This window comes from Falco naumanni, chromosome 4 (genome assembly GCF_017639655.2).
Source record: "Falco naumanni isolate bFalNau1 chromosome 4, bFalNau1.pat, whole genome shotgun sequence".
In the NCBI taxonomy this organism is placed as follows: Eukaryota; Metazoa; Chordata; class Aves; order Falconiformes; family Falconidae; genus Falco; species Falco naumanni.
The window spans coordinates 81,849,915-81,863,487 of record NC_054057.1 but is presented as its reverse complement, the minus strand read 5'-3'; the positions used below and the strand labels follow the sequence as shown (position 1 = coordinate 81,863,487).

Here is a 13,573-nt window from a genome sequence, read left to right as displayed (position 1 = left end):
AGAAAGACATTTCTAGTGTCAGAGTGACATCTCTCTGCCTCTTGCTTTTGGCAATTCGGACGGTATGAGAAGATGCCATTCCTACACCGTGTCCTGCTCACCTCCTTTCCGGAGGGATCCCCAGAGACCCCCATGCCACGACTGCAGGGGATGGGCAGGAGCTGTCAGCCCCTGGGCTGGGGGCACAGCGGCCGCATTCAGAGCCCGGTCCTGGCACACAGCCCAGCCCTGCGCTCCTCACAGCCACACAGACAAGTCATTGTCCAAGCCAGGACGCAAACGCACATGTCCAGACTCCCAGTCTCCTGCTCTTACCACAGATGCTGTTGTTTGTAACATCAGTGGGTTTGGGATGGGTGGATGGTTCCTGGACAGCGCAGGGTTTGGGAGAGGACTGGGTATGAGCTGAGATCACGTCCCCTCAGTCAGCCCGTGGCCTGCCCGAGGCGGGTGGGAGAGCCCAGGCTTGGAGGGGTGTTGTGTCCAGAGTAAGCGTGAACCTTGCTGCACCTTGGAACAGTCCCAAAGCATCCTCTAGGCTGATACCATCTCACAGCACAGTACGGAGCAGTACAAAGTCCTTGTGATCTAAAAGAGCTCAAAAAAAGATGTCAAATGTTCTTTTCCTACCTACAGGACCATTGCATCATTTGTGAGGTCAGGGTAATTTTACAGAAATGATGTGTGTTTCCACTAATGTCTCTGACAGGTCGCACTGTCAGGAACCAGTGGGAACAGCAGATCTTTTACAGAGCTTCCACATTTGTATGGATTCAATAATCTAGCTCTCCAAGACATGATTTTTATATCCATTTCGTAGTGTATAGAGTGAAAATGGTGCCAGTTAACACTGGATGGGGAGCAGGAAGAAATGCCCCTCACTACAAGACCCACTCATGGAAGAGGGAGGCATGGCACTGCACTAAGATTTTGGAGTTTGCATTTGTGGTTTAGTTTTTCACTGGCCTCTGATGGGGAAAAAAAAACCCAAACAACCAAGAGGAGGTCAGCAATTCTGCATTTTATTAAGCTTTCTATAACGCAGCCCACAGTAAGGAGGAGTAAGAACTAAAAGTGCCTTGTTAGGTGTTGTGCACCGGGCTGGTGAGCCATTCAAGCCAGGCTATAGGGCTCCCCCGAGGTAAAGGGGGGTAGCTTCCCATACGGTGTGCGGACAGCTCTTTAGGACAGCCCAGCTTCAAAGTGTCAATGCATAAGACAAGTGCAGAGAGAAGCAACAGAGCTCCAGACCTGCAAAGGCAACAAATGGCTCCTGATTTTTTGGCATGCGAATGTGGCCCAGTTCTGTTCCCATTCACTGGGAGAAAATGCTTCGCTGGGAGGGCAGGGAAGGTGGGAGAGGAGGGCAGATGCTCTCCACCAGCTCTTCACCCAGTGTTACGCATGGCCTGGAGCAAGTCTCTTCGTCTGCAGGACCTGCTTCTCCTTCAGTGTACTGTGGGTGAGCAATACCCTGAAGGATTATTTTGTGACCAGCATTTGTAGGGTGAAGGGCTAGAAGGCAGAAAGTAAAGAGCTGTCTGTTCAGAGATGAGTTAGATGAAGATGAGAGGGATGAAGAGGAATCTTAAGAGAAATTTCATGACCGATGCCTAGTAATAAAGCAGATATGGCACTCCCAGGTGCTGGGAAATTGTTGCAGGCAGAAGAATCCGAGCTGGGCTTTGGCAATGGGGCAAACCTGTGCCACTGCACTCAGCAGGGACCTGCAAGCCTGCACCTCCATGAGTTGTGCCTGGACTTTGCCTTTTGCAAGCATACGTTCCAGTTTTTGTGGAGAGCTGGGTGTGGAGGGGAAGATTGTGCAAAGTGCAGCAAAACCCCTGACATCATTTACTCTGAATAAATATAATGTGATAACACAAGCATTCTAATGAAGGTTTCTCGGTGGCTTTCCAGAAAGGCAAGCTCCACCAAAACATGGTGGCCTTCACACCCCTCTTCATCTGTGGGGTGTGTATGTCGCTTTTAGCAGCCGCACTCTATGTTTTAAAAGTTTTTAAGCAATCAGCTTTAAATTTGCCTCCTGGTCCATTTCCTCTTCCAGTCATTGGCAACCTGCATTTGCTGGACATCAGAAGGCAAGACAAGTCATTAATGAAGGTAAGAAGAAGTGTCCTTGTTTCTAGGGTGTCGAATGGCAGCGTGTATCTATTGAAAATTCTCCTATGGTGACAGTTCTGAGATGATTTTTGGTGGCAAATGCATTTTTTAAAAAACTGTGATGTTTTAAAGGATTCAGAATAACCAAGGAAACTGTTAAATCCCAGCTCTGCAGAGGGTGATGTTAAATACGAGCAGTGCTTACGTGAGAACTACTTACACATTGAAAACTATGAGTATCTGCATCAGATCAGATGATGGACTTAAATTTTGGCATCTTCTTTCTGTTGTGAAATACTTTAAAATATTTGAGTGTTCACGTAGCCAACTTGAAAGATGGATGCTTAATTATGGTTGCCAAAATAGCTCATATTCCTTATTTGTGTTGCCAGTTTTTCATGAGAATGGGAATTAATATAGCACAGTCCAAAGAAGAGATGTAAGAGAAATCATTTGGAACAGTGAATGACTTGGACTTACGCAGGACAAGGTTCTCTGTAGAAGTCACAGTTGCCTCACATCTGTGTTCCAGAAAAAAGGGGAAAATTCCAATGTATCTAGTGTCTCAGAGCCAAAACGTAGCTCAGCAGGCTTTCCCTGTGTCAGGACCTGGGGTGTGAATATCCTGCACCTTACACCAAGCCTCCTGACATCAGGTTGCCAGCAGCCTGAGCTTCGTGTAGGGAAGAGGGGCTGGCTTTCCCCGTCTCATTCCCATCGCTGTGCCGTGTGAGGGGCCTCCATGATGGAGATGCCTGTGGAGATGCACCTTCACCTTTACACCAGCCAGCTCACAGTGGGCTCAACATCCAGAGCTTGGGAGGTGGGAAGCAGCTGGGAATGTGGTTCCTGTTTCTGGCAAGACCAGAAGTCCTTCTGCAGAGGAGGGTAGGGCAGAGGGGTTTTGGGGTGGTGCATGGATGTGCTGGGCAGAATAAGCAAAGCAGAGGCTGGAAAGGAGGTGAGCAAGGTGATGGCATCTTAGTGAAGCACAGGCTCGGGAGGTGCTGGGCACGCTGGCCACAGCGATGCCTTCTTTCCCACGCTGGACTACAGCATCAAGAAGCCAACAGCCAAAGCGGTCTGCTGCCGAAACCGGCTGGGACAGGGGGCTGTGGTGGCAGCCCAGGGGACCCTCTCACCGTCCTCTGCCCTTTGCAGTCTGCTCTGCCCCGAGAGGGTCCCCCAGGCTGCAGCTACAGTGGGGTGAGATGTATTGGGCTGGTGGAACTGCAGTAGTGACCTGAAAGCTGACTTGCCAGAAGACTTTTAAGGTATTAGCAAACAAATGACCTGGAGCAGAAAATCCTCCCTGAAAGGAGAATCCCTAAAGGATTTCCCTGTGAAAACTTCACAGTAGATGATGCAGCATCCAGAACATTATTTTGAACAAATTATTGAAATCGGTGTCTGTGAACTATTTTTTTGCATAAATTCAGCAAGTATGGCTATGTTGCTGAAGCACTGATTAGACTCTGCCTGGGCTACCTGGCTGCTTTGGTGCAGCAGGAGGGGTTGCTAAGCTTTGGAGCCTCTTCTGGTTTACATTGCCAGAACTGGTCTCCTTTTACAGGACACCAGGCTTGAGCTCACAATAGCTTTATGCAGTTTCAACTCGGTTGCTCTCAGTCAAGTATAATTCCTTGTAAGGCCTGGCAGGACCGTGTTTGTGAGCCTCCAGAGAGCTGCTGCTGCCCCGTTTCTCAGACCTCAGTATAAAGTCCTGCTGTGCGTTGGCTTGAAAACTACTGTGCGCTAGCAGAAATAAGAAGTGGAGTGTGGTATTGTGGTAATTTTCTAAGGCACGCTGAAAGAGCAATGGTTTCTTATGCCTTGATATATCCATCCACGGTGAATTGTATTATATACCTCTTTGCATTAATTGAAACAGAAGTTTTGCTTAACTTTTATTTAACTTGTTATAACAGCTTTCCCGTACCTAAAGGGACCTACAAGAAAGCTGGAGAGGGACTTTTTGCAAGCACACGTAGCGATAGGACAAGGGGTGACGGCTTTAAGCTGAGAGAGGGCAGATTTAGATCAGCTATCAGGAAGAAATTCTTTACCGTGAGGGCGGCGAGGCGCTGGCCCAGGCTGCCCAGAGCAGCTGTGGGTGCCCCATCCCTGGCAGGGCTCAAGGCCAGGCTGGACGGGGCTGGGGGCAACCTGGGTTGGTGGAAGGTGTCCCTGCCCGTGGCAGGGGGATGGAACTAGGTGGTCTTTAAGGTCCCTTCCAATAGAAACCATCCTATGATTCCGATTCTACAAAATAAGGACACCTCTCCTCTTTCATCCTCTCGTGGTGGACGAAGCCTTACAGCCTGCCTGGGCAGCAGTTCCTCCACAGCTACCTGGCAGATCTTGGTGATGCTTTTATGCTGCCCAAAATGTCTTGTGATGCTCTGCCCCTTTTAACCCGGTGTGCCAAACCGAGCCCAGCCAGCTCAGAAAAACAGTGGGTTTATGGAAGCTGTTGGGTTAAACAGACCAGTGTTTATTTGCTTTGATTCCTCTTTCACTTAAGTGTCTCGGGGCTTTCTCTCTAGCATCCCTGCAGCCCTCCTGGCCGCAGAAGGAAGAGGGAAGGCAACTCTTCATCCACCCCAGCAGGACATACCACTCCCACCGATGACCTCCACACTGATTTTTCTCTCCTTCTAGATTTCAGAGAAATACGGCCCCGTGTTCACCGTCCATTTGGGGTTGCAGAAAGTGGTGGTGCTGACTGGCTATGAGGCAGTAAAGGACGCCCTGCTGAACACGGCAGACGTGTTTGCGGACAGACCAGCCATACCTATATTCCATCACATCCAGCATGGGAACGGTACAGGCAGGCTGAAAAGATAAAGACGTGCTTGCTCTGCTGTTTCTCAAATGTGTTGTTTCCATTGCAACAGTATTTAAGAGTCTTGAGCTTGATTGTTGAAGGCCACGTTTTGTAGGGCTTGGGGGCAGTTGTTCGTTTTCTTAAGAAAAATACTTCTGGAGGTCTTATTTTCCTTATCAGTTTTTTGCTTTTAGTGGCACTTGGGTCACATTGCAAGGGTGGGTTTTTTTGCAGCGCAGAGGGAAGGAAATTATTTTTCACAATGTGAAGGCTGAGGTCCTTATGCAATCTCTTTTCTGCAGTTACTGGGAGTTCAGACAAAGCATGGATCACGCATGACTCATGACAAAGACTGCAAGAACTGGCAAGAGTGCAATAGCACAGGCTGTTTGTACCTCAAACAATTACATCTGTAAACAGATTTTTGGCATGTTTCTGAATCGCATGTTAAAAAGTGATACATTGCCCAAGACTAGACATTGAAAAACATTGAAGGAAATAATCCAGGGCTGAAAGGAAAAGATCTGATGACCTAATATGTATATAATGCATACAGCATGTGGTGGTGGGGGTTCATCTTGTTTTGAAGAGTGAGGCCCAGTATGAGGAAGGGTATGCTACGGTACTTTCCCAACCACTGTATGAAAATGTAGACGATGTTCAGCCCTGGAAGCCCTCCTGAGAAGGAAGGACTTCTGAATTCTCCCCAGACACCTTCAGTGTTTGTAGTGTTCCCCACCTGTAAGCAAAGATGTCTCCCTGCCACCCCTCCTTGTGCCCCTGCCCAGGATACAGTTCATCTCTAAAATGCAACTTGTTTGATGAAATCATTTGTCCTGTTTGTGGCAGGGATGGAGCGGTGTCATCTGCGCCCAGCCTTGCTCTCGGAGACAGCTGGGTCATTTTTCTAAGGAAAAAACAAGTCAGCCCGAGACACAGAACATGCATAGAGCTTTCTACTGTCTGTGGCTGCAAAGAGACAAAGCTATAAACAAGCCAAACCCACAGCTTGGGTGTGGACAGCCCCTGACTCTTTAAAATATTGCCTCCTGCCCTCCTGAACCTACCTGGGGTGCTGCTTTCCCAAACCAGCCCCCACAGAGCCCCCCCAGTCATCTCCCAGGCAGGTTCCTCCAGGTTGCAAAATACCTGCACTCCCCAGCTGTTCCTTTGTTGTTTCTGAGAAAATCCCATACCACCTCGGCAAACAGGGCATGCAATCCCTCCGTAGGTGTGTTCTTCTCTTCTCAAGAGCTCTGGAAGACAACACGGCGGTTCACCGTAGCAACCATGCGGGATCTCGGCATGGGGAAGCGTCTTGGAGAAGAAAGGATGCTTGAGGAGCTTCGCTTTCTCATCGAGTTGATCAAATCCTTCAAAGGTGAGCTGGAGATGGCATTGGATGTTTCATGCTACTTTACAGAGCCACTTTGAAGGCCTCTGGGTTGCTCCAGAAATGACCAATAGAGTTACAATTTTGTTAATTTCTAGGTGGACCTCTCCCATTACGATTTTTGAATATGGCTCCTACCAATATCACCTTTGCTATTCTCTTTGGAAGAAGGTTTGATTATGAAGACCCAACATTTCTCACTCTGTTAAAGCTCATAGATGAAGTTATGCACCTTCTTGGCTCTCCGTTCTTGCATGTAAGTTACCGTCTGTGCTGAGATGCTCCACTATGTCATCAGAGTTGGTAGGTCAACCTGATTTACCATTGCTGGATGGCTTTGGAGAACCTTTAGGTTACTGAAACGTAAGATTCATAGAATTATAGAGTGGTTGGGATTGGAAGGGACCTTTAATGATCACTTAATCCAACACTGCTGCCATGGGCAGGGATGAGATTCTTTGTTTTGGGTTTTTCCTCCTTCAATAAATCCTCCTATGAAGGAGGTCCAACACCACGTGGTGGCACTGGGCAGAGTGCTGATGTGACCATGCTAGCAGAAGGGATGTGCTTGATTCTTCTACGGCTATAAAATGTAATACTGAGGCTTCCAGCAGAGTGGGACTTGGGGTGGGCAGCATCCAGGAGCGTCAGTGGAAATCCACGGCAGTGGTATAGACACTGCCCTCCACGTTGTTGTTTTTAGTCACTTTATTTAGCAAACTGCATAAGAAGAGTTTTCCAACTAAGAGGCTCTCATATGAGCCAAGAGCTCTTGTTAAACTTAATCTTCCATCACAAGGAATAGAGCATTAGTTACTGAAGGTAATATTGGAACAGTCATCCAAAAAACTGTTAAAAATAATGCTGATGAATTTATTACCTGAGTGAGAACTATTTACAGTAGTTGCAATTTGCAGTAGTACGATATCCCTTTTCTTTTAATCTCTATGCCAGGTTTAGTTTTTGCAGAAGACAGCAAAAATTATAACCAGTTAGCAAGAACAAGAGATTTGTTAATCTTATTCTGCAGCCAGTTTATTTATAACATTGAGAAATGGTGTAAGTAACCCCCCTGCACATAAAATGTAACTGTTTATTGTGCTGTGAAATTTAATGATGCTGAGAACTAAGTGTAATTGATTTATAATTCATGTGAAAGTTAAAAATGATGATATAACAACTTTAAAACCTAAGTATTTTGACTTGCTAAACATTTGGAGTTTGCATAATGTGTAATGCTTTATCTTTTTGCTTTATTACCTCTTTAAAAATTTAATTTCATTGTTTCATGAGTTTACTATCCCTTTCTCTTAATTGTATTTTTTTAAATTCATGTTTATAGGCTCTGTCTAGACAAGTCTGATAGGCTCCATTCATTTCTGTAGAGAATTTTTAGCAAGAGGAGGCATTTTTATACATTAAAATTTTTTAGTTACCAAAAAAGAGAGACACCGATCACATGTCATTTGGTTCCTCACAGAAATGATTTCTCCATTGTGACATGAGTTTTACAAGGTAAAGGGTGAATTTAATTTTTTTGTCTCTGATTTTTTTTGTTTTTGTTATTTTTAGTTATTTAATTTCTACTCATTCCTTGGATTTCTCCTCAAACCTCACAAAATGATTCTGAAAAAAGTAGAAGAGGTGTGTGTGATCTTAAAGAAGTGCATCAAGGAAAGCAAAGAAAATATGAATGAAAACAACCTGATGAGCTACATTGATGCATTGGTATTCAAACAAGAGGTAATTTAACAGTATGATGATCCCTAGTGTCACATCTTACACGGAAATGCTCTGTGTCGCTTGTCTAATGAACATGCTCTACCACAGTCTATATGAAAATATTTAAATTTGGGGTAAACGTTCTCCTATTTTAATATATTAAATACTGCCTACTGAAGGAAAAACATGAAATAATGAACTAGACCGTATCACATGCATGTCTAAAACTTGTCCTCAGGTGTCAGCTGCAGTCCCTTCCTTGCTGGAGAGAGGGAGAGGGCTAATGGCATTTTCCCAACACGCTCCTGGCAGACTCATCCCTCCCTACGGACTGGGAGGGGGCAGCAGATGCCCAGTTGCAGAGATGCAGGGGTTCCCACTGCGTTTGAGCAAACGCATCGCCGGCTCCCACGTAGTGGATTTACCAACAGGAACGATAGTGTGGGAGTGCAGCAGGGAAGGACCAGTCTGTATTTGCCCTTTTTCTCCAAGTGTTTGCACCCGTGTACTTGAGAGGGGTCAGGGGCAGGACGGGTACTTGGGCTTGGTGCCTTGTGCGAGTGCCTCAGCTGCTGCATGCAGGAACGGCAGCGTTCCCCACCAGCAGCATGAAGCAGGGGCAGCAGGGCTGATGGGCCAGTGGTACCCTGGGCCTTTGTGGCTTCCCTGTGGCTCCTAGGAGGGCCTGGAATATGCAGACAAATTCCAGCTCCCTGACTTGGGAAGGCATTGTCCTGCACCTCTCATCATTTTCCCACCTTCTCAGGATCCACAGGCAGGGGATAGAAGTCCTGAGTTGACCAGATAACCACTATCTGCCCAGAGCAGATAAATGTCATATGATGTTGGAAAATAAATCAGTTTGTCCAATTAATTCATTTTTGGGGAGCAAAATCTCAAGTGTGAAAATATTTCTGCTGAAAACTGAAGCATTTCTGTACTGAAATGTCAAGGCGGGGTATTGTGGCACTTGCAATTCCCATGCATCCCACTGTAATGTCACTGAAGTCTAGGTTTCCCACCCTAGTTCTCTCTTTCCATGCTAACAGCAGTGGTTTTTTTCTTTGTATTTCCCTAAAGGAACAAAAGAAAAGCAATACAGTTTTTCATGATGCGAATGTATTGGCCTCTGCACTCGACCTGCTCATGGCTGGCACTGAGACAACATCCACAACGTTGCAATGGGCCATCCTGCTGCTGCTGAAGTACCCCGAGATTCAGGGTAAGATGCCTTTATGGTTTTGCTTTTCTTACATCGCGTACTGAAGTACTCCACAGCAACTTCGGAGGTGATGCACACCTGGAAAAGTTTTGTAGCCTCTCACGTGTGCCAGAGCACCCGCAGTCTGAGCATCTGGAACCTGTCCACCTCCATCCAAGTGTTGTATGCTGCCGTTCAGGACCAGAGGGTCCGAGGGGTTGTTCTCTACCTGCTCCCAGGGGCTGCAGACCTCCTGCCCTGGGGCAGTCCAACCACCAGTCAGCCTGAGCTGGGGTTTGCAGGTGCTTTACCGCTGGGGGAAACTCTGTGCCTTTCTCTTGCCCTGCAGAAAAGGTGCACGCGGAGATTGAGCGAGTTCTTGGCCCTGAGTGCTTGCCTACCTTCGAGGACCGGAAAAACATGCCATTTACCAACGCGGTGATCCACGAGGTGCAGAGGTTTGTCAGCCTCCTGCCACACGTTCCATGGTGCACCTCGGCTGACACCCACTTTAAAGGCTACTTCATCCCCAAGGTACCTGCTGCTCTCCAGGCAAAGAGGGGGATGCAGCACACCAGTGACCCTCAGGGCAAAACGCCACGGGGAGCAGGGGACCTGGAAGCACAGGGCCTTTGGTGGGGCAGAGCCAGTTCCCTCATCCCCTGTCTCCTCCGAGTCCGGACTGATGGCAGTGTGACTCAAGGGTTACACACACAACTTCCCTTTCCCGTCTCTCAGTCTTCATGATCTGGAGTTTGTTCCTTATTCTCTTTGCTCTCTGTTGCCATCCATGCCCTGCAGAGCAATGCTGCCTCCAGAGCACCATGGCATTGTCTCACTGCCTTGCTTGAGGCAAGCAGAGAGCAGCTGGGCACCGAGGAAGCCACATCCTCTGCTTCGTAACTCAGGAACAGCCAACAGCAATTGTTGTTCAATCAGAGATTAGTCAGTAATTCCAGGACCCACGCTAACTAGGGGTCATATGGTCACGCGCAGAATTCAGTTCTTCAGAGGTAGAAGTTTGCTTCCAGACACAGCCCAAAGGGAGTTACATGGCTGAACAGGGAAGACAGAAGCTTGCTACATCCACACATGCTAAAGCAGAGTGTGGTTGTGCTGCAGGGAACAACAGTGATTCCTCTGCTCACCTCCGTGCTGCTGGATACAACACAATGGGAGACGCCGGATGAATTCAACCCCAACCATTTCCTTGATGCGGATGGGAACTTCATAAAGAAGAAAGCATTCCTGCCCTTCTCCGCAGGTAATGACAGCGTTCGGTCCTGCACGGGGCACCGAGTTCCCAGTGTCCTTGGGAGATACCATCCCGGTGGCAGGGTCCGAGCCTCAGGCACAGGCACCCGTGGTGGGATGGTTTAGGAATACCCACCCTGGGTTGTGCTGACTTGCAAACGGCCCCTCAGCCCATACTGGGAGGCACACCAGACGCTGGTGTTTAAAAACACTACTGGGACCTACAAAAAATTCAACACCTCAAGCAAGAGTTCAGCCTTCCATCTGCCTTGGGAAGTTTTAGGGTGTCCCTGATCAATTCCTTGCAGGCTCAGAGTGAAACAGCCCTGTTCATATGCCTGTAGGAGATCATCAGTGATGGCTGCTGAGTGTCATGCCATGCTATTTTGCATTTCTGAGGCCTATACTGTCCCCCACACTATTGCTACCAAGCCGTAGGGAAGAGGTGTCAGGCTGAGGCACCATGTACCCCATCACGCCCCCAACAACTGTGCTTTTGGCATTGCAGGGCGGCGAAACTGCATTGGAGAAAGTCTTGCCACGATGGAACTCTTCATCTTCTTCACAGGCTTGATCCAGAAGTTTACTTTTAAGCCTCCACCTGGGGTTAAAGAATCCGAGGTGGACACGACTGCAGAGGCTGGATTCACCATGAGGCCCCATCCACAGTGCACCTGCGCTGTGCTACGCTGCTAAGGCCAAGGCTCCGAGATGAAAAAAGTACATGTGATAGTTTTGTATGAGCCTAGCAGATGTACTAAGGAGAAATCAGATCCCTGTGCAGCAGCTACAAGTAGTGTCTGCTTACTCAAAGCCTTGCAAGTACTGGCTATGTGCTTAAAATACCTGTTGAACAAATTTTTGTAAGAAGCAGAGGAGGACTGGTGGGTAAGGTGACCTCGAAAATTCCAGCCAGGCACATGACTGGAAATGACAGGACAGTCACTGCTGCACGCAACAAACACACAATGTAAGAAAGTTGTCCTTGTTCTGGGCTTCTGACAGCGTTTCCCAAGCGTGGGTAATTTCTTCACTTAGAGAGTAATAGTAGGTACAAAAACGTCATTCATCCCTTGCTCTTTTCCCATTTCTGTTGCACACAGGATAAATTATTCCCAGATGTCTACACTTTCTGTGTGATGGATGCTCTTCCAACGCTTTCCAGACTTATGATTTTGAATCTCAGATACTAAACCCCAGACTTTTCAGGTTCCCCTTGCTCTGAGGGACCTCAGCATGGTTCCGTGGGAGTCTTTGGCCCTTTCTGGGTACAAGTTCTGCTATGCCTGCTCTGATGTGGGGCTTAACAGCTCTTCCCAGACAAGTGAAGACTCTCCCCCCTACATTTTTACAAAGGTAGCTCAGGTACACAAGGACAACTTTTCAGAGCACCGCGTGTGAACAAGCAAGCATGCAAAGATGCTTCTAAAATGCTCTTTCATTAAGCAGCACAGAAGCTGGGCAGGTGCAGGCAAAGCGACACAAAACCTGCCCATCTCCCGTCTCCTCACTTCTCTCAGCTGTCTGTGAGGTTTGTCAGGACCCTCCTGCTTCCTGGCATTCCCACCTGCTGAAAAGGCCGAGGAGAAGGCTTCTCCTCTTCCCCGCGTACCACTTGATTCTTCCAGACTGATGGTAAATAGACGCCTTGGCTGCCAGCCCGGCTCGCAGGTGAGCGCTGCTGGGCTTGGGGGTGCGGGAAGCCTCGGGGTTTCCCTCTGCCCACCCTGCAGAGCCGGGGGGCTGAAGGCGCGGTGCCCCCCGAGGGCTGCGGGGGGGCTGCCTGGGACTCCCAGGGATCGGGGTGCCATCTCGTGGCAAAAAGAAAACAGAAATGATGTTCTGCACAACCTTCTTGCTGAGGGCGGCGGGCAGTGGGGCTGCAGATAAGGAGGCAGCCCTGATTTGACCGATCTACCCCACCGCTGCCATCCTTGCACCTGCCCATTGCCCCCCCCCGAGAGCAGCGTGCAGCGCCGGGGCTGGCAGGGTGGGCTACGGGACAGGCAGCCGTGCGTGGCACAAGCCACAGGCATGGTGCGAGTTGGATTTGTTCGGATGTTACTTGAAAAATCAAGCCACCTGTCCCCCCCCAGGATGTTTGCCTTGGGTCAGGGCAGTGTGTTGCAAGGCACGAACATGTTTTGCAGCTGGAGCAAAGACCCTCGGGGCCACTGAGGAATGTGGAAACAGTATTTCTGCCCCTGCGAGCCAATGTTTTCTGCTAGATAAATGTATAGCTGAGTCATAATCAATGTTCTGCCATCGTCTGGCTGCACAATACATGGGAGGCAGGCACTTTCTTTTGCAGAGATAGGTTCAGCTAATTCAGCCTGCTGGGGAGCTACCGCTTCCATCCACCTGCTAGCACAGGCGCAAGGAGGGTGCACGGCGCTTTCCAGAGGGATCAAAGAAACCTGTTTCCCATGGATGTTTGCACCTCGTAGCTCATGGCTCTCGTTGAGGCACAGGTACTGCTCAGCCTGCTGAATCGCTGGCTGTGACCTGCACTGCCCCTGGCTCTGCTCCGCCTGCCGGAGCCTGCCAGTACAGAAGCTGATGTCCAAAAGGAGCGGGCTCCGAAGGCTGCTATGCCATGTAGGAAGGGATCCATCTCGCTGCTGCGAAGCCAAGAACCCAAGGGCCCATGGAAAGGGGTCAGGTCTGAGGTTCCACCGGTGAATTCATGCAGATTTGAACCCAGTCCAGTTTTGTCCCATGGAGCACTCGCTATCTGCAATATCTGTCTTTTGAGTTCATATTGCTTTTGGAGGGGGCTAGAGCAGGAACCGTCCTGGCCTCTCTGAAGCCAAAGACAAAAGTCTTTTTTTATTTCAGCAAGGCCAAAACTTCCTTCATTGAGTAGATATATGGCTTGCTCCTCACGTGCTTTACCTGCCTCTCTCTGCCTTCCCTGCAGAAGACCCCATCCTGCTGCCACCACTCCTCAAGAGTGACGTTGCCAGCAGCTGATGCTTTGGGAGAGCAAGAGATGAGAGGCTCAGGGTCCAAGGCACTAAGCAGAGGGACAGCATCAGCATCAGTGAAGGTG

At 48.7% G+C, this 13,573-nt stretch overlaps 1 protein-coding gene across 2 annotated transcripts; it reads left to right on the top strand.

Annotated features, from left to right (window-relative positions):
• Nucleotides 1–1,746: 1,746 nt before the first annotated feature.
• LOC121086330 (cytochrome P450 2W1-like) lies at nt 1,747–11,649 on the top strand. Of its 2 annotated transcripts, XM_040589941.1 has the most exons (9): nt 1,764–2,124; nt 4,786–4,948; nt 6,183–6,332; nt 6,443–6,600; nt 7,917–8,087; nt 9,147–9,288; nt 9,617–9,801; nt 10,390–10,531; nt 11,030–11,649. In XM_040589941.1, the coding sequence occupies exons 1-9, from the start codon at nt 1,942–1,944 to the stop codon at nt 11,215–11,217; spliced, it is 1,482 nt and encodes a 493-aa protein (XP_040445875.1). In that variant the 5' UTR covers nt 1,764–1,941; the 3' UTR covers nt 11,218–11,649. The 2 variants fall into 2 exon arrangements, with proteins under 2 accessions (XP_040445876.1, XP_040445875.1); XM_040589942.1 differs by lacking the exons at nt 9,147–9,288; nt 9,617–9,801; nt 10,390–10,531; nt 11,030–11,649 and adding an exon at nt 8,305–9,014 and having other exon boundaries at nt 1,747–2,124.
• The last annotated feature ends 1,924 nt before the right edge of the window (nt 11,650–13,573 follow it).

Bases quoted from the DNA above. Each gene is read 5' to 3' on its own strand.
- LOC121086330 (XM_040589941.1), top strand. From the start codon at position 1,942: ATGGTGGCCTTCACACCCCTCTTCATCTGTGGGGTGTGTATGTCGCTT. The intron at 6,333-6,442 runs GTGAGCTGGAGA...GTTAATTTCTAG, and splicing joins GTTGATCAAATCCTTCAAAG to GTGGACCTCTCCCATTACGA. The intron at 9,289-9,616 runs GTAAGATGCCTT...CTTGCCCTGCAG, and splicing joins GAAGTACCCCGAGATTCAGG to AAAAGGTGCACGCGGAGATT.